Consider the following 20,265-nt stretch of genomic DNA (forward strand, 5'->3'; position numbering starts at 1 on the left):
TAGAGAGAGTGGGCTGCAGACTCTCCATGGGCCCCATGGCCAACATCTTCCCTTGCAGTGCTCCCTCGTGAACATCAGTAACGTGGAAGGCTTGTGATAGTGGAGTTTTTTTGTTTTGTTTTAAGGATTTTATTTATTTATTCATGAGAGACACAGAAAGAGAGGCAAGGACACAGGCCAAGGGAGAAGCAGGCTCCCTACAGAGAGCCCAAAATGGGATTCGATCCCGGGACCCCGGGATCATGGCCTGAGCTGAAGGCAGCCGCTCAACCACTGAGCCACCCAGGCATCAGATGGTGGGGGTTTTGTTGGTTTGTTTTTAGCTCCAGAACACTTTCCTCCAGTGAGGCTGGGATTGGAACTGAATATATGAAGGAAATGAGGTCTGAGTGGCTTTGGTGTGAGCATGTGTCCTTGTGAGTTAGCGTGTGAGAGTACCCACGGATGAGTGTGAGTGTGAGCAGACCAGTGTGTGTGTGACTTGGCATGTATAGGGGATGAGCGTGGGTGAGGGTGTCAGGGTGTGAGCGCTCTCATGTGCGTGTGCGTGTGCCAGTCCGGGCCTGCGTGCAGCCCCCCGCGTGCAGCCCCCGCGTGCAGCCCCCTCCGGAGCCCCAGCCCCGCCCGGGGAGGGCAGCTGCAACCAGGGGTCCAGATGTCTGCGCTGACCCCGCGCGGCCTCCGGCCGGGCTCTCGGGGCTCCGTCCCCTTCTGGGGGAACCTGGCAGTTTTCCGCTCCCAGCAGGCCGCTGCGTGTTCCCCTCCCGTGCCCGGCAGGTGCCCCCGACAGGCCCCGTCCCCTCCGTGCCCGTTTTCCATGGGTTTTCCTCGAGGCGGGCGCCCTGAGCCGAGTCCTCCAGAGCTGCCCGCCGGGAGTGATGACTCACTGCGGTTGATGTCATCCTTGGGCTCCAGGGCCTCGGCACACTCAAAGAGCCGTTGTTCTTCCCCAAATGGAAAAGAAAGGTCGATAAATCGAGAAGAGTTGACTCAAAAACTCTTCCCTGATGCTCCTGCCTGCCCACACCTGCCGGACTTCATGCGCCACCTGGTGCATGTGGTCTCCGAGGTGGCGCTGGGCCCAGGCTTCTGGGACAGGTTTGGAAAAGACCCTCACCTCCCCAGGACAGCAGGACCCACTGCATGCTCCCTAAGGCTTGCAGATGGCTCTGGCACCGGAGCCGATTTCTGTCCAGTCCAAGGCGTTAATGTGTGTGTGTGCATGTGTGCATGTGCGTGCGTGTGCATGTAGGAGGTGGTAGTGAGCAGACCTGGATCACAGAATCAGGGAGTCAGAATACATCCTCTCCAGGCTAAACTCAGTTCCCTCATTGCCGGGCCTACTTATCCGATTATATTATCAATTCTTTAATGGCTAACAGTTGGAAGCTGGCTGGCGAGAGCGTGGGGGTGTGGGGCCCAGAGCTGGCCCAGTCCAGTTAGCTAGGACCTGCAGCCGGTCCTGGGTTTTCAGCTGTGCCAGCTCCCTGCTGGGCATGGCCCCATGGTGCTGTCCTTTCTCACGATGACTCTGTGAGCCAGCTTCTGTTGCGGCCCCACCACAGCTCAGAGGAGTGAAGTGGCTTTCCCAAGGCCATCTACGGCTTAGTGGCAGACTCAGGACTCAAGGCCGGGCGTGTCTGATAGCCAAGCCTGGGCTGGGGGAGGGAGGGTAACCCTTACTTGTGGCTGCCAACTGGGAGTGAGCATCAGACTTACCCAGGACAGACCCTGGAAGACACTGAATCCACAGGAGGAAGGGCCAGGCAGGAGGGGGCAAACCTGTCTTTTTTTTTTTCTTTTTTTAAGCACTTTATTTATTCATTTGTTCATGAGAAACAGAGGCAGAGACACAGGCAGAGGGAGAAGCAGGCTCCCTGTGGGGAGCTGATGTGGGACTGGATCCCAAGGACCTCAGGATCATGACCCAAGCCAAAGGATGATGCTCAACCACTGAGCCACCCAGGTGCCCAGACCTCTGTCTTTTTAAAAGCTCCCTGGGTGACTCTGATGTGTGACTTGGGCAGGAAACTTCATGCCACGCTATACTACCCATTCTGATCTGAATCCTGATGTAAATCGTTTATTATCCTTCATGGCCTTAAAGTGATCATGAACTTCTCCAAGCTTCAGCTTTCTAACCTGTAAAATGGGGATAATAATATGACCTGCCCCAAAGAGAGTCAGTAGGAAGATGAAATGATTCATGGGATGCTTGTTGAGCGGCGCCTGTCACACAGCAAGCCCACGGTGAATCTTAGCTGCTGATGTTATTTCTTGTCTTCATTTATAGGTCACCCTTGCCAGGCTCTGCCTCCACTGGGGACTGAGATGGGTCTGCATGGTCTATGCCCAGAAGCCCACACGTGGTCCTATCAGAGAGGGAAGGGAACGCACCACCAGAATGCAGAGAGATGAAGGTGTTGGAGTGGAGGGATAGGTGGGGGACCCCGGGGAGACAGAGGTGTGCAGCTGTACCTGGGGGAGTCCCGAGGGCAGCCTGGGAGGCCGTGACTTGTAATTGGGCAGAGCCCAGCGTGAAGTCTTCCGTGCTGGCTCCTGCACTGGGGCTTCAAGTGGGTTGCTTCCTCTCTCTAGGGCTTGATTTCCTCCTCTTTGAAATGAGAGAGTGATCATGCCTTGCCTCTTCCCCTGGTGGAGGAGGGGATGCTCTGGAAGCCAGAGAGGGTGCTGGGTGGGGGACAACTTCTTCCTGCCGGGTGGGCAGGGGCAGACAAGCCGCAGTGCCCACACCTCATCCGTCTCCACCCACGTCCAGGCACCTTCAAAGCCATCCTTCTCTCAGTTTAGGCCAAAGGCCTGAGAGAGCAAAAGAACGAGAGAGAGAGAGAGAAAGAGAGGGAGGAGAGCTCACACAGTAACTTCATTGAGCGTGAAAATTCCTATGCTATATATGAAAACCGGCAAAGGGAAGGAGGCGTTCTAAGTTTACATGTAGAAAAATGCTCTTCTGTAATTCAGAAAAATGAGGTCTTTGATTGTTGCCAAGCCCAGGTCTCCTTTCTGAGTTGATCCAGGATTTTTTTCCCCCCTGGCAAGAAAATGGTTCTTTTTCTACGAAATGCATTGGGCGGCAGGTTTTTCTAAGAACCTCTTGCATCGTTGCTGGGTGCGGATGGATCCCATGCAGCACGAATTCTGTTGTTCCTTTTCCCCGGGAAGGGAGTCAGGTAGAGCTGGGAGTCTCTGCGGGCTCCAGCCTGGGTGGGGCAATGCTTCCTCGCAGGCGGAGTTGTGACATTTTCTTGGGCACAGCGCTCCATGCCTCTGGCCAGGCTGTGCTGCCCAAAGACAGGACGTCTGTGGGGCGGGCTGAGTTTGACTCCCTGCTGCAGTCATTCCTTCCAGGCCCGAAGGCTGTGGGTTGGAGGAACAGACAGTGAATGAACAGTGGTTAGAGAAGCTGGAAATCAGCTGTGAGAGACAAGAAGGATGCAGGATAGGAGACTCACAGACCTGGTGGGGAGCGGAGGGGGGGCATGGAAACCATCATCCTGAGGCTCAGAGAGAAGGGATTGCTCAAGGTCATACATTGAGCTAGTGGCCATCTGCCTCCAGGCCAGCAGTTTCCCCCACCCCATGCTTCAGAGAGGCCATGATGCAAGAGTCAAGGCCGCCTGTGGGTGGTCCCAGAGTGCAAAGTAGGGCCCAGCCTGGTGGGTGTGAGCTAAGGGAGACCTCCTCAGTCCATCAGGAGAAAGAGATCTGAAGACTAAAGACTGCCCAGCAGTGGTCAGGGTTGTCCCCAGTAGTGGAGATGTGCACACAGAACACTTGCACATGGCCTTTTGGTGGGTATGCGGTGGAGGAAACACCCTCTTCAGACAGTGAGCTGTACTCTCCTTGCATAGAGTCTGTGGCTTGCTCCACTCCCAGCTTCCTGTCTCTGTGGGGAAGTGAGAGGAAGGGAAGCCACAGGCCAGGAGGTCTGATTTGATAACCCAGAGTCCTCAGGGACCATATGTCTGGAGGGGTATCCAAAGGGATGGGAAGGAACAGTCCTGGGAAGATGCAGGAACATCTCCTTCCCAGGCAGGATGGCCTGAGAAGGAGCAAGAGGAGAGATGCTTGGTTCTCGGAGGCTCCCAAGTTTATGCTGCTGGAGCAGAGGAGGTATTGGGGAACTCCTTTTTTCTCAGAGCCTGAGTATAGGGGCTCCTAGGTAGTCACCCCCACTTTACCTACACTCCCTTAAGCCTATTGGCTCCAGCCCCAGGCCACAGCAGCATGGGATCCTCTAGACCCCCTGTGCCCTGCCTCCCGTGGAGTACGCCAACCAGCTCGAATACGTCTGGGAGGGTGCCCACCTAAGCTGACTGAAGTGTCCCGTAGGTCTTCGCAGCCGCAGGTGGAAATGAGAGAGATGAGGAGGGGGCACCTTGTGCTTTCCCAGGCAGCCAGCACAGGAAAAGTGAAGAGGGTGGGAGGTAGGCATCTAAGTTCTAGACCTGGCTTGGCCGCAGCGACCTGCATGACCTCAGGCCTGCTGTGTGGGGACCTCCCAGGCCCCTGACTCTGATTCTGGTGTTGGGATGCCTGTCCTCGCTGTTTCCCCAGGCGGCAGTGTCCCCGCAACTGCAGCCTGGGAAGCCTCCGCTGGGTTTCAGGGAGGCGCAGTTCTCCAGGTGGCCACCAGGGGCCGCTGCCACGCAGATTCCGGGGTGTCCTCAGCCCCCCTCCCCGCTGGCTTCTCCGCAGCCCTAGTTGACCTGGAGCCAGAGGAACGCTCCGGAGCTCCTTCCGGCCTTAAATGCTAACAAGCGCGAGCACTGGGCGCAGGTCCCAGATGATCATCTGTGAGATGGAGCTTTGCGAAGCCAAATGCAGTTCCCTGGGGAGGCGAGGCCCCAGAGCCGCAGACTAGCCCCAGGCACTGCCCCAGCACCCCGCACAGGGAAGGGCTGATCCAGCCCATTGCACAGAAGGAGAAACCAAGGTGTGACGGAGGGAGATGAGATGCAGATGTCCTGGAGTCTGTGGCCGCCAAGAGCAGAGGGAAGGGTTCCGGTTCTTCACCTCCTCTGGCCAGGTTGCTGTCTTCTCAGTGGAAGGAAAACCTGAACCCTGCCCTGTTTGTTTCTTCATCGCTAGGAATCTGCCCTGGTTTCCATGGAAACTGGCTTTGGACCCCTGGGAGGAAAGTTGCACCCTGCAGTGACTGACTGTTCAGATTTTCCTCTGCTGGGTCCATCTCTAAAGCCGTCTGACGCCTCCTCCCTGTGCCCTCGGGAGGGGCCGCCCAGAGCTGTGCTCAGGAGCCTGAGCCAAAGACGTGGGGCACAGGGGCCTCTGTCCCCTTTCATCAGGCCACGGGTGCAGAGGGCCTGCTCCTGTGCTCAGCCCTGATTTGAGTATTTAGAGGTGGGATTGATGCTGTGGCTCTGTGTATGGGGTGCGAGGAGGGCTCCCTTGTCTTGGAGTGCAGCTGAGCAGGGGCAGGAAGTGGGAAGGTGAGGCTCTTCCTAGATGATTTGGCTCTGAGAAGATGGAAATAGGGGGAACAGCATGAGCAGAGACAGAGACAGGGGAGAGGGGAGAATGAAGAGATGAAGCAGAGGGTGTCTTCACTGGAATTTTGACTTGATTCTGCCGGAACTAGGGAGCCATGGAAGGCCTCGGAGCTTGTAAGTAGCATGAATGGATGACTACTAACCAAGACACCTGGATCGTGAGCTTCCTGAGTGCCTGCATTCTTGCTTCAGCATCACATCCCCGGTGGCACACAAGCCAAATCTGGGGACTTTATAAATGTTTATCAATTCATGGATTGGAAAAGTGGGTTGAAAAATCCCCATTGGAGATGAAGCTCTCTTTATGCACTAATGAAGTGAGAGATGAAGACTGAAGTCAGAGTCAGCCCCAGGAGGTATTTCGAAGGCAGCGAAGCTACTTAGAATATGTCAGAGTGGCTATGGCTCCAAGAGTCCATCTTGTCTAGCTCCTTGATGTGCACATGGGGAAACTGAGGTCAGGGATGGAGAACAGCTTGCCCAGGAGCACAGATGGAGTCAGGGGTGGAGCTGGGACTCAACTGAAGAGTCCTGCATCCCCCACCTGGGCCTCTCTCAGTGCCCCATGCTGTATCCATGCCCAGAGGGCTCCCTGGGACCTGGCACTGTGGGAATGGGAGGGAGCTTGGATCTCCAGGTGATGGATGAACATGCAGTGGGGTCCTTGGTAGAGGTGGGGCCCGAGCCTGATCCCACTAGCCTTAACCAGGGCCTCAGATCCTGAGCCTGGCACTTCCTGTGTGCTAAGCATTTTAGATGTATTATTTCACACAGCTGTCTATGGAGAATAGGTATCATTATCTGTGGAGAAGTGTGGGCCCTTCGTGGGAAGGGGCCCAGGTTCCCGAGGCCAGAGAGTTCCAGGATCAGCCCCTGTGAGCACTGCCCCCTCTGGGATTGCCTCCTCCCTCCCGATAGTGGGATGTCTTCCCACCAGCTGTGACCCCCACCCTCCCACTTCCCACCCAGCACAGAGCCATCCCAGGACAAGCCCGTGGACCAAGCCGCTGGGCCTGTTTGTCTTGGCTCCCTGGCTTCTCTCCCCTCCCTGGTGGCTGCCTAAGCAGGTGGCCCTCCTGCAGAAGCCAAGGGGAAATGAGCCAGCAGGCCCAGGCGCAGCGCTGAGCGGGGGGTCACTCCAGGCCAGGGGTCGCTCCCCCCACACCACGCCACGGGACACTGCGTTTGGAGGGAGGTAGGGGTTGCTGAGAGCAGAGCTGGGCTGACTCGGGCTTCCTGCAGATTGCAGTTGGCTCCCTCTCTGGCCAACCCAGTGGAAACAAGGCCTGTGGCCAGGCTCCTGCACACTCGTCTGCCCTCACACAGCTGGGGCCTGGGCAGCAGGAGGGCAGGGGACCGTTAGGGAAGGTTCTCTTTGCAGACTTTGCCTCTTGCTCAGCTTATACCTTGCAATCCAGTAGAATACCAGCCGCTACCATTTGCTGAGCATTGGCACTTCCCACCCTTCGTTTCATCTGATTCCCCACATGTGAGATGAGCTGAATGTCCTCACATCACCGCTCAGTCATCCACCCAAAGGCTGCTGACTTGGTGGTAAATGGCAAAGGCTGGATCCGAACCCGGCTCCGTCCAATGCCAAGAATTCTCCTCTGCAGGTGGCTTCCTCTGCCCACTCTCCAGATGGCCGGCCAACGGCCTGTGCCCAGAGGGGCTGGGACAGCAGCGCAGGATTACACCTCCCCCTGTCCATCCTTACTCGCTGCTCATCTGCCACTTCCCGGCGGTGGCTTACAGTCACAGAACTCCCTTCCTGACCATCCATTTTCCTATCTATAAAACAAGGAGGTTGGATAGATTTGTAATTTTTTTTTTTTTTAAATGCAGGATTCTTTGGAGACTTAAAGGAATCCCAGAATTGCCACGTGGAAGCGTTGGGCTGGTTTAAGCAGGCTTCCCGGCCTCTCTGCCTCTGCCCCAGGGTCCCCTGAACCTCCACCTGTCCCTGAAACCCTGGGGACACCACTTGGAAACCAGCCATGGCTGGATGAGAGGCTCTGGCCCATTTACTCTCTATGGGGGGGAGGGGTACTTTCTCCAGACTTGGAGCAGCCCACCGGAAAGGGGCTTGCCTTCTTCTCAGTAGGGGGGAGATTGGATGGGGATGGGGGGGTTAGAAGGGTGTAGAGCTTCACACTAGTTCAGGGAAGAAGAAAGCAGGGCTGTCAGCAGGATGCTCTTGGTTTTATTTTGTTTTTATCTTTCAACCTGGAGAGGAGAAAAGAAATCTCAGTGGGGTGTTTGCTTTTATTTCTTTTTTCTTTTCTTTTCACTCTTTCTTTTGCCTTTCTTTTTCTATAGAGACAGGCCACATCTGAGTGAAGAAAAGCAAGGAAAGACGCTTTCATAATTTCTAAAAGAGGATGGGAGGAGTTAATGTCTTTAAAATATGTAAATGTCTTTTTTCACACCATGTATATGGTATAAGATTTCAAAAAGTACAAGAGTATCCAGAGAGAAGAAAGTCTCTCATTCCCCAGCCACCGACTCCCTTCCCTGGAGACAATCTCGAGTCCCAGTTTCTTATGTATCCTTCCAGAGGTATTCTGACATATATTTAAGCATCTATATATTTATATATGAAATATGTATTAATATAAGTATTTCTAACAGATAGTGATTCTGCTCTGCACCCCTTTTTGGGTCTATTTTTACTTAATACATCTTGTTGATTGTTTCATATTAATACCTAAGGAATCACTCTTTTTAAAGGCTGCATGGTATATCAAAACTCATTATTTAACCATTCCCGAGGATGGTCAGGAATATTCTTTTTTTTTTTTTTTGCAAGGAATATTCTTGTACATGCTCTCTATTTCACATATGTGACTTTGTTAAAAAAAAATCCATGAAGGTATAATTCCTGGATCAAAGAGCCCATGTTTATTGTGATTTTGAGAAATATTGTCAAAGTGCCTCCCACAGACATGATAGCAGTGTGTGGTCCCACCAGCAGTGTATGAAACCCCCTCGCAGCCTTGCATATATTATCTGACGTTCTGATGTTTGCCAATCTGAGAGGGAAAATGGCATCTCTTCGTAGCCCTAACTTCTATTTCTTTCCTGAGTGAGGTATCTTTTCATATGTTTAAGAGCCATTTTAGATATTTTTTTCACGGTGGAAAGAATTTCCCTATTCTTTCCCCATTTTTCCATGGGGCTGTGCTCTCCTGTTTATTCATCTGTTTTGTGTGTTAGGTAACTAGTTTGTTATCTGTGATATATGTAGCAAATATTTCTGTCCAGTTTGGAATTTTATTCGACACCTGTTTGGGAACTTTTGTTGTCATGCAGAACTTGAAGAATTTCTGTGCAGTTAAATTTAAAGGATTGATCAACCTTTTCATTTATGCCTTCTGGGGTTTCTCATACTTAAAATTAATTCCTGTCTTAATGCAAGTCAAAAACTGGAGAGGGGAAGCATTGGATGGAAAATCAGTTCTGAGTTCGTAGCCAGCAGTCCCCTCCTTCCTTGAATCTCACCTTTACCGTTTGTAAAATGAGGGGTTTGACTTTAGTCATTCATTCATTCATGCATTCATTCATCCATTCATTCATCAGAACTAGTCTGGATACTGGGAACACAGAGATGAATGGTGTGGACTTTGTTTTCCTAGTCTAACGGGGAGAGAGATAAAGTGACCCAACAGTGACATGCGGTGTGCTATAAGGGCTGAGGGAGGATTCCAGTGTGTACTGAGAAGGCATCTAATGCAGCCTCCTGAGGGGAGGAGGATGTGGGTGCAGGAGGTGAAAGAGGTGATTTCAGGGGAGGTGAGGCCGGGCCTGAGTCTTGAAGGATGAGAAGGAGTTCCTCTGGCAAAGTAACTGGGTGGGGTGAGATGGGGTGGCTGGCATAGGGGACTGCACTTGCTCTAGAGCAGGGAGGAGCGGCCACAGCATGGGGCACTCCAGAGACTGTGTCAAGGCATGCTGGAGAGTAGGGAGTGCGGCTGGGTCCCAACCACAGGACAGGAGGCAGTGGCCTGACACTGACCCTGTCCAAGGGAGGGCCCTGGGCTGGGTGGCCTTGGGAGGCTTCTCAGCAGGGCACCAATGTGATCAGATTCGCTCTTTTGTTGAGGAGGGGTAATTGTTTTCACTAAGACATTGTGACATATTTTCCATCACATGTTTTATAAACAATACTACAATGAGTATCTTTAAATATCACTTAGTTTATGAAGTAAACATTACCCACCCCCCCAAAAAAAAAACTGAAGAAGAAGAAGGAGGAGGAGGAGGAGGAGGAGGAAGAGGAGGAGGAGGAGGAGAAATCATTATTGTTGAAAAGCCACAGAGGCTGCTCCCATAGCTCATCTTCCTGCCTCCCCTGAATGTTGGCCAGAATATGCTGCTGGTGGGCACAGTGGCGTCTTACATGTTCTTACTACCAAAAAAGAAATGGTAGTTGGGTGATATTGGTGTTACCTGAAGATGTGGTGGTAATCATGTTGCAATACAGAAATAAATCCAATCAACATATTGTATACCTTAAACTTATACAATACTATATATCACTGATGTCCCAATTTAAAAAATTAGCACAGTTGCTTCAGAGGACATTGTAGCAGCATTCAGTGAAGTTGCAGGGGTACATCCCCACATCGAGCAATCATTCCACCCGCCGGGTGAGCACGAGGAGATGTGTATGAGAAGCCCATAGCAGTAGAGTTTTGAATAGTGATGAAAATCTCCCTTCCCACCAACAAAAAAGTGAGCCACTCTGTATGGCTTGTTGATACCGTAGAGTGTTATTGTGAAAGCATAAGATCAGAGCCACATGTGTCAATAAAGATCAATCTTCAAAATGCAATGTTGAGTGGGAAAAAAATTGTCAGAGGAGTCCACGTCAGTATACCAACTCTGATGCGAGGTTTAGAGACGTGCACTGTGGTTGCACCTTCCGTCACAGATGTACATGCTCATGTAGTAAACATATAAAGACAATGCAGGGACTATGTACCCCACATCCCACAGAGAGGCTGCCTTTGGGGTGTGGCCGGGGACTAGGATTGGACAGTGCCCGAGAGCTTCTGCTGAATCAGTACTTTCTTAAGCAGAGTGCTGGCATATGCCTGTTCTTCATAATATTCTTCAGAAATGGTTTTAATAATATATTCTATTTAACTTAGTATTTCCCCAAACTATCATGTATTTCAACATGTAATCCATATACACGTGATTAATGAGATATTTTACATTCTTTCTCAAAACTGAGTCTTTGAAATCCAGTTCATATTTTTCATGTGAGGTGCACCTCAGTTGGGATGACCCTCATTTCAAGTGCTCAAAAGCCACACTTGGCTAATGGTTATCATACTGGACAGTGTGGGGTTAACACATCTCTGTTAGGGACTGTATCAGGGGCCCTCTGAGATTCCTTTTGAACCTGAAAGTTGAAGATAATGATGATGATGATGATGATGATGATGATTGCCACCATGACTGAGCATGTGCCAGCGCTTCATACTATTTAATCCTCTCATTTAATTATTCCTTTTTAAAATCATGGCTAAATGGAGTGCCTAGGTGGCTCGGTTGGTTAAGCATCTGCCTTCGGCTCAGGTCATGATCCCGGGGTCCTGGTATGGAACCCCACCTTGGGTTCCCTGCTCAGCGGGACTCTGCTTCTCCCTCTGCCCCTTGCTCTCACTTGTGCTTTCTCTTTCTCTCTCAAATAAATTAAAATATTAAAATAAAATAAATGGCAAAACATAAATACACAAAATTGGCCATTTTAACATTTAATATGTGTCCCATTATTTATGGGTTTTGGTAGGTCTTAAGTATTTTGTACTAACTTGTGACACATACACAGAGCAGCTAGCTGCTGACTTTGTGCAACCTTCTCTGTGGGTGCTGAGGGTGGGGCACTGGAGTCCAGGCATCTCTCTCTCCCATCCTTCAGGGACAGTTGAGCTCCTGGACCACTCAGAATTCAGTTGCACCCTCGTGCTGCTAAAGGATCATTGGCATGGCAGGCCAAGCAGGTTGAGCTCCCCCCAGAACCTCTGCAAGGGAGCCCCCATCTTGAGAGACTGAGGCAGTGAACCAGCCTGAGGTCAGACCAATCATGGGTTAAAAACATCTGCCACTTACTGTGTCACCTCGGAGAGTCACTCCATCTTCCCAAGCCTCAGTTCTTCATCTGCAGGATGGGAGAATGGAAGTTAATCCCTGGGGCTGTGGTGAGGACTAAGTAAAATCATGTATGAAAAACTTGGTCATATTTATTCTGTATGGGGAGCTCAAGGGCACAGAGGCAGCGTGTCCAGGCCCCCATCTTGGCCCTCTCCTTGTCACAGAGGGGTCAATAACCCCTGTCCATCAACCACTTGGACTTGTTGAGTGGTTGTAATAAAAGGCAGAAGTTGGGGCACCTGGGTGGCTCAGTTGGTTAAGTATTTGCCTTTGACTCAAGTCATGATCCCAGGGTCCTGGGATTGAGCCCCGTGTCGGGCTCTCTGCTCAGAGGGGAGCCTGCTTCTTCCTCTCTCTCCCCCTACCTGCCATTCCGCCTGCTTGTGCTCCCTCTCTGTCAAATAAATAAATAAATAAAATCTAAAAAAAGAAAAAAAAACAAAAAAAAAGGAAAGAGTAGTGAATGTTTATTGCATTACCACCTTATTTACCAAGTTACACAGGTGGTCTCACTCAATCATTTTCATGGGGCTCATATCATAGAGGAAAACATGGCCTTGCAATAGTGAAATGACTCACCCAAGGTCACACAGCTAATTAGTTGTTCAGCCAGACAGGGACAAGTTGGTAAACTGAAAGGCAGGCTTGATTTACTACATGGAGCTTTACTACCAGTGCCCTTGAAGGCTTGGGTCTTCTCTGGACATAAACTCAAGTCCCCTGTAGTCACTCAGGCTCTCAAGGTCCTCTGACCTTTGGCTGTAACCCAGGCAGTCACCAGGGTCTGCTTTCCCCCTTGACCTCTGGGGAAGAACCCTGCTCGATTCTGACCCTCCCTCATCTCCTCATTGGGCTGAATACTCAGGATCTGGCTTCACTTCTGAGGCCTAAGTGTCCTGCATGTCCATTGTCCTGCCCGCAGGGGTCCAGTCCACCTGTCCCCAAGACCTGCCTTCCTGTCTCACTGCTGGCATCGTGGACATCTCCTCAGGAATGGGTGCACATCACACAAGGCAGCCCAGAGCCTGCTCCCAGGGCACCAGGGTTGGGCCGATCAAGGCTCCTTAGACTAGGGGCCTTTCCAGGCCACCACAATGGAACCCTAGGATTTCAGCTGGATAAGAGCTCAGACCCTGGGGTCAGATGCTCTGGCTTTGAACCCTGAGGGAACTTACCTTGGGCAAATTTCTTAATTTCTCCTTGAAGTCAAATGAAGCTAAGGGTACTTCCCCTCCCAGAATTATCATGAGGATGAAAAATGAGCTAATGTATGTGAAGAGTTTAGCGCAGGGCTCCACGCAGGAGAACTCAGGGAATGTCCCTGTTGATGATGATGAGAATTCCAACAGCCCTGAAGTCTAGGAACACTTCACCTTGTCCCAGCTTCTCCCCATAACCCTGGGGACACTTCAACAGTAGACCTCGTTCAAAACAAACCAACCTACCCAGTTTTATAGAGAGAAACGAGGAACAATCTGTAAGTTGATGGGAGAACTTTATATAGTCCTCGAATATTCTAGGAAATACTTTAAAATGTTTTCCAAACTGCAGTCAGGACTTTTTAGTGGGTAATGACATTAATTGAGTGGGTCGTTGCCAACATGCTTTTAATGATTCTATTTATTTATTTGAGAGGGGAGGGGCAGAGAGAGAGGGAGAGAGTCCTAAGCATCTCCCTGTTGAGCACGGAGCCCAGCTTGGGGCTCAGTGTCGTGACGCTGAGCCAAAACCAAGAGTCAGACGTCTGCTCAACTGACTGACCCACCCAGGCGCCCCTCCAGCATGCTTTTAATAAAAGAGGAAAAGAATTCCCCAAAGGAAAATTTCGGAGTGCCTGGTGAGTATTAAAAGTAAATAATGTTTTATGAAACATTGTTCCAGGGTTACAGATATGTTTATTGAAACGGGCCTATTGGGTTGCAATATAAATGCATTTCTAATTGTGGGTCATTGTCAAAAAAGTTTGTAAACCAGTAAGGAAGGAACTATAGGGAGGTTTCTGAGGGATCCCATTTCCCTTTTTTTCCTCCCCATTTTCAAGCATTGTGGAATATATGTGTGAGGCATGGCCTCTGTCTCCTTCCCTGCAGAGTTGGCTTCCCAGGGCCCCCTGGACCTCACGGAGCTCATCGGCGTCCCGCTGCCCTCATCTGTGTCCTTTGTCACGGGCTATGGTGGCTTCCCAGCCTACAGCTTCGGGCCTGGTGCCAACGTCGGCCGCCCAGCCAGGACCCTCATCCCACCCACCTTCTTCAGGGACTTCGCCATCAGCGTCACAGTGAAGCCCAGCAGTGCCAGCGGTGGGGTGCTCTTTGCTATCACCGATGCCTTCCAGAAGGTCATCTACCTGGGCCTGCGGCTCTCGGGCGTGGAGGATGGTGGCCAGCGGGTCATCCTCTACTACACGGAGCCAGGCTCCCATGTGTCCCATGAGGCTGCTGCCTTCCTGGTGCCTGTGATGACCCACCGGTGGAACCGCTTTGCGGTGATCGTCCAGGGCGAGGAGGTGACCCTCCTCATGGACTGTGAAGAGCACAGCCACATCTCCTTCCAGCGGTCCTCCCGGGCCTTGGCTTTCGAGCCCAGTGCAGGGATCTTCGTGGGCAATGCAGGAGCCACGGGGCTGGAGAGATTCACCGTGAGTCTAGCTCTGTGGATCCGGGAGGCCGCTGGACACTGTGCAAGAAACACAAGCCATTGTTCTTGTTATTATTTTATTCTTTCTTTTTTAAAGATTTTATTTATTCATAAGAGACACACACACACACAGAGGCAGAGACACAGGCAGAGGGAGAAGCAGGCTCCATGCAGGGACCCCGATGCGGGACTCGATCCTGGGACCCCAGGATCACTCCCTGAGCCGAAGGCAGACACTCAACCACTGAGCCACCCACAGATCCCTCATTATTTTATTCTTAAAGCCTCAAAGAGGCAGGCATGTGTGGTGGGATGAGCACTAGTCCCACAACCCAAAACCTAGATTCCAGTCCTATGTTTCCAATTTATTCTGATGATTCCAGAGCGTGGATTCTCTGATCCTCTCTGGGTTTTCTTATCTGTACACAAGGATGAGAAAGTCTGCACCATGGAGTGGTAGAGTCAAGTGGGATGGCCTGATGGAAAGCTCTCTGTGCATTTTCAGGCATTTATAAAAGGAGGATAGTTTATTATTTTTTCAGTGATCTTACCTTGGGAGAGGAGTGCCAGGTGCATTTAATTTTTGCCAAGCTAGAGGAAGCTGGAATGCCAGAGTGAAAGGTAGTTTCTCTCTCTCCTTTTGGACAATATTCTCTGAAAAAATAGCAGAAAATTGCCCTGTCAAACAGGCTTTATTTTTTTTTTAAGATTTAAAAAATTATATTTATTCATGAGACACAAGAGAGAGGCAGAGACACAGGCAGAGGGAGAAGCGGGTTCCTTGTGGGGAGCCTGATATGGGACTTGATCCCGGGTCTCCAGGTTCACGCCCTGGGCCAAAGGCAGGCACCCAACCGCTGAGCCAACAGGTGTCCCAAAAGAGGCTTTTATGCATAAGCCATTCTAAGAAAATCCCTTTTATTGTGGTTATGCATCCAGTCAGCACACATACTCGTACCTTACCTAACCGGTACTAGATGGTACCGTGGGGCAGAGTTTGGGTTTATTTGTAGTTTAGTGGGAGACGGTGAGTGAATCTGAAGAAGTTAAAATCCAATTACAGTTTTTTAACACTTTGGGAGCATCATGGAAAACCAACTGTCAGGGTGGAGAGAGGAGGCAGGAGTGGAGGCAGGGAGGCTGGCTGGTCTTTCTTCTTCACACGAGGGCTTCTGGCCAAGAAGCTTCGAGCTATAGGGGAAAGACACTTTCTGGGTGAGGAAGATGGACGTGCATCTTAGGGCCTGTCACCAACAGGCTAGGGATCTGGATCCAGTTAGGGGGCTTCTGTGTTAGCCTGTGCTCTGAACACAGTACCCTGGGGCTTCTGCAGCTAGTGGAGCTCATATTATATTGGCCCAAGGAGAGTCCCCCTAAATGAGGTGGGCCGAGAGGTGGCTTATCCTGTTGTCATGGCCACACACAGCACATTCTCACACCTGTCCTTTCACTCAGTGGCGTGGTCTCTCTTACAAAAACAATCATGTTTGCCACTAGTGGTCTTAGATGTGCAAGCAGTGGCTTCTGACCTTGTGCTTTTCCCCAGGGCTCCATACAGCAGCTCACCATCCACCCTGACCCCAGGACCCCTGAGGAGATGTGTGAAACTGAAGAATCCTCGGTGAGCCCCCATCTCCCCTGTCCCTGCCCCCACCCCTAGCCGCCAGTTGACCTGGGAGGGCTGGACGCCCAGGCAATTCCTCTTCCCCAACGTCATGGAGTCTCTAAAATCTCTAGACTTCTCAAGCACTGCCTCAAGTCCTATTTTGAGTTTTTGGGCTCAGTTTATTTTTTTAAGAACTTCAGCCATGTCTTTTGTGGGGGTTGGGGTGGGTTGTATTTATTTTGGGGTGTTAGGTTCTTCTGTGGCTGTGGCAGTCAGTGGCCTGGTTTCTAGACTTCCTGCCAAGAAAGGGTGTCAGGATTCTAAAATCAAAGTTAAAACTCTAAGACATGAGTGTAAATTCCTATAAAAACGGGCCTAAATTTAGCTTTTATGCTTGGCAAATGAATCAGTTCCTAAGTTGGGGATGGAGTGGTAGGCAGGGAAAAAAGATGGGTCCTTCCACGCCCCCCCTTCCCTTCTGTCTCCCTCCCTCCCCCAAGGACCTACTGAGTCCCTGCTAGGTGACAGACCTGGGGGCTGCTGGAAATAATGAGATACATCAGCAGCTGTCTCTCCTCAAGCTGCTCTCACACACTTAACAAGCCCGAAGGCAGTGACAGAGCTGGGGGTGACCGGAACCTGGGAAGTCCTCAAACCCAAGCTCCCGGGTTGAGTGGGGGCACGAAGGTGAAAGAGTAGGTGAGAGAGGAGCTGATGCTTGACCAATGACACACAAGTCTCAGCTGGGGATGAGGAGGAAAAGGCCTTTCTGGTAGAAGCCATAGCGTGATGCAGAAAGTCAGAGGTGAGCATGGCGTGGCATATTCCTAGAACTTCTCTTTCTCTTTGGGGGATGTCAACCCCAAAGTACAGCATAAGCTGATTTCATTCATCTAGAAAAAAATGCTGCCAATTTAGTGGGAAAGCTCTTTGGGGGTGGAATTAGGCTCTGTAAGAACGTTTGCACTCCCCAAGGCCTAACCCTGGCCTGCCATTCCTTTAAAGCTGGGAGAAGGGACACCTTACATATATCATTCCCTGCTCTCTGCCCTGCTGTTAGCACTGGAAAAGTAGAGGCCGCCCAAGAGTCCAAGAATAAGGTATTATTGACAAAAGGATGGTGGCCCCCAGGCTCTCTGGCTGACATCAGAAGGCTAATTATGAAAATAAGGTAGCAATAGGAAGACATTCTCCAAATGTCACGGTTCTCCAGCGTAACATTCTGGTGACAGCCATGCAAATGGAAGTGCCTTTGGCAGAGGTTGAAGGGCCCTGGACAAGATGAAAGTAGGTATGTTCGAGAGACTGTGCGTTGACTGCATGAGCAGTGAAAGGAACAGTGAAAAGAATAGCCAAGCCTGAGCACTGTACACGTGCTCTCTCTGGCTCTGTCCGTCTCCTTCTTTCACCCATGCACACGCACATGCACGCACACACACAGTTTCTCCAAAGGAGTCACCGTCTGTGACCGTCCCACTTGTCAACTGCTGCTCCCCCTCTGCCGGGCATGATTTGTCTCCACACAGGCGTCAGGAGAGAGCAGCGGGCTTCAGGAGCCAGAGGGAGTAGCTGAGATCTTAGAAGCTGTCACCTACACTCAAGCCCCCGTGAGTACTGGCTGCCTCGCCGCACCTTCTTGGTCAGCTTTTAGGGGCCGGGCGTTAATAGAGAGGGCCCCGAGCTCTGGGGCTTCTGTCTCTTTTCTTAGATCTGTGACTTTAATTGTGGGCTCACCTGGGAAGGTCAGGAAAGTCCTGGCCAAGGCATTTTGCCAAATTCCCAGTGCAGTGAAATGCCAGTTATCTCTAGGCCACAAGAGGACCCTGTGCCGTGGCCGCAAGAGGACCGTCCAAAGGCAAGCGTGCTCCACTCCCTCCCAGCTCTGTGAGCTTAGGTGACTTACTCAGCCTCTCTGAGCCACAGCTCCTCTTCCATAAAATGCTGATCAGAGTCCTCTCTCAAGGAGGTGTTGGGAGGGTCAGATGAAGCAGTGCAGGGTCAGGTCTCAGCCCAGTGTCTGGGACGAGGGAAGTGGTGCCGCCGAATGGTGGCTGGTGTCGCATTTGCTCAGGGCCCTGGGCTGTGGGAAAGAAGGCAGGGCCCCCACTCCTGTGAGATGCAGAGTCTTCCCAGGAGCTCCCTTCTGGCCCCATGGGAAAGGCTGCCATCCTTGCAGTGGTTGGGGCCTCCTGCCTCCTGGGAATGTACTCTGTGGCCCAGACAAGGAAGTGGTTTTGAAAGCACTGAGTCAGACCATGGGGACAGCAGGAACCCATTTTTAATGAAGACAGCAGTGTCTGAGTCATTGAACACAGAAGCCCAGCAATCTCCTTGACTGGTCTGGCACATTCTACAGACTTATCCCTGATAAAAGAAAGCAAGGAGATGGAAATAGGGCAGAGGCTATAGAGTATAGGTCTCTGGTGACAGAGGTTTGGGTGGAGCAGAATGGAACCTCAGTCTGTTAGTGCTGGGGAGACTTAAAGGTCCCCGCTTTCTGTACAGAGATTTATGGAAAACTGCCCTTTGGACAGATGGGCAAATTGAGGCCCAGGCAGGGGAACAGAATGGCCCTTGGGTACCTGGGTGGAGCTGAAGCTAGAGCATGAGCCCCCTGACGCCCCATCCAGGGCTCAGGCCACAGCCTCGTGCTTCTGGTCTCAGGGTGCTGCAGAGGCTCCTCCCCAGGACCACAGCCAGTTCGAGGGCAGCTGAGATGGAAGAGGCAAGGGTCTAAGGTGGCCTAGATGGTGATGGGGCTGTGGCTGTTCTCGGCAGTGTCGTAACCCTATGTGCCACAGCTCTTGGCCACCCCATTGGCATGTCCAGGGCACTTGCAGCAGGGCCTAGAGTGCTAGTTCCTTCTAGCCTGACGCTGTGCCTGCCCAGTGCCCCAGTTCACAGCTCGGCGTGAGGCCAGCTCAGGCAGAGATGCCAGTAACACATGGTGGCCCCGCAAGAGGAACGGAAAAGGGGAGTGAGGGTTTGAGAGCATGAGATGATCATGGCAGCAGGGACCACCCAGGGCTTCCTGGTGGAGGAGGCATTGAAGCTGGGCAGCTCTGGACAGGGGTAGAGAAAAGGAAGGGATGCAAGAGAACCAGCACTTCTCCATACCCACTGTGGGCCTGGTGCTTGTGTATACGTGACTTAATTCAATCCTTGCAACAACCTTGCAAGGGAGGTGGTGGCTCAGGGAACAGGGTGGCTTTGCCAGGGTCAGGCAGTGGTGGAGTCAGGACCTCGGGCCACAGTGCCACAGGCGCGGGGCAGGTGTCCGAGCACGCTGCAGTCAGGAGGAGGTAAGGACTACATCCTTCTCGTGTCTGGAGAACAGAAGAGTGATTTGAGGGACTTGGTGGTCCCTGGGCCCCCTCCCTCCTTGGACACTTTACTTCCTAGACTTCCCAGCCGCACTGTCCTCTGTGGCGTTGAGAGAACCGGTGCCCATCAGAGTCCCACCCGGTGTGGCTCAGCTCTCCACTTGCTGGTTGTTGGCTGGGCGTCAGTAACTTCCTCCTCCTCCGTTGAGGGGGCTGGTGCGGGTTACGTGGCCCCCGTGAAACATGGGCAGCCCTCCGTGCGTGGTGGTGGGCGTCGCTCTCCACTGATAAGATTATTGCCCTAGAGCGCCCTGTTCTGCTGGGGGCCCCCTTCCCAGCACCTGCTTCCTGGTCGGCTGGTGACTGGGGCTGCTGGGCATGCCAAACCCCTGTGGTTGCCCGTAGTCCTTAACAGAATTCCCTCTGGCCTGTGGGTGCTGATGCAAACTTGTCTGTTCCTGGCATCTGAGTCTCGTTTGTTCGTTTGTTCGCTGCCTCCCTGCGTGGCTCCTGCAGAGCAGCACTTCCTTTGCTGTTTCCCGGGGAGTGTTTTTCCATTCATTCCTCAGAGGGGGCACTGAGGCACAGAGGAGTGAATAGTTTGTCCCCAGGGCTGCCCCGCCAGGCGGTGGCACAGCCAGGTCTCCAGCTCCGGTCCAGGGCTCTGTCTCTCATGTCACCGCCTCCTGGGAGGGCTCCAGCTCCCCTCCAGGGCCACCCCTCCAGGACGGGGGAATTCCCCTCTTCTCTCAGATGTTCCCCTCTCATCTCTGTCTGGCTTCTCTCTTGGAACGAATCTCACTTCCCTGTCCTCACCCCTTCCAACCTGCCACTCTGCAAGACACAAGCCATGACCAGCGGCGAACTGAATCATGGGCTGCCGGAGCAGTCAGGGACTTAAAAAGCCAGCCCTCCTCACCTCTTTCCCCATTTAGGGCAGGAGTCCCTGCCACCGCATGCTTCCCCCTAAGTCAGCTTCTGTTGACACACCTCTCCATTTCTGGAA

The 20,265-nt window shown here is 52.0% G+C and overlaps 1 protein-coding gene and 1 long non-coding RNA gene across 4 annotated transcripts in view; one reads left to right on the forward strand and one right to left on the reverse strand.

Annotated features, from left to right (window-relative positions):
- Nucleotides 1-20,265, forward strand: part of COL15A1 (collagen type XV alpha 1 chain) — a 106,006-nt gene that overhangs the window by 24,052 nt on the left and 61,689 nt on the right. For 2 of the 3 annotated variants that reach the window (XM_077912667.1, XM_077912669.1), the window contains exons 3-5: nucleotides 13,784-14,331; nucleotides 15,877-15,951; nucleotides 17,463-17,543. In XM_077912667.1, the coding sequence (XP_077768793.1) occupies nucleotides 13,784-14,331; nucleotides 15,877-15,951; nucleotides 17,463-17,543 (704 nt within the window). The remainder of the gene's footprint in view (nucleotides 1-13,783; nucleotides 14,332-15,876; nucleotides 15,952-17,462; nucleotides 17,544-20,265) is intronic. The other variant, XM_077912668.1, reaches the window with a different exon arrangement.
- On the reverse strand, nucleotides 13,566-18,138 carry LOC144322522 (uncharacterized). Its single transcript, XR_013388155.1, has 3 exons — nucleotides 17,840-18,138; nucleotides 14,882-14,984; nucleotides 13,566-14,369 (listed from the first exon to the last, which is right to left on the reverse strand). It is a non-coding gene; the product is annotated as an uncharacterized LOC144322522 (long non-coding RNA).

The sequence above is a fragment of the Canis aureus genome, chromosome 10, assembly GCF_053574225.1.
Source record: "Canis aureus isolate CA01 chromosome 10, VMU_Caureus_v.1.0, whole genome shotgun sequence".
Lineage (NCBI taxonomy): Eukaryota > Metazoa > Chordata > Mammalia > Carnivora > Canidae > Canis > Canis aureus.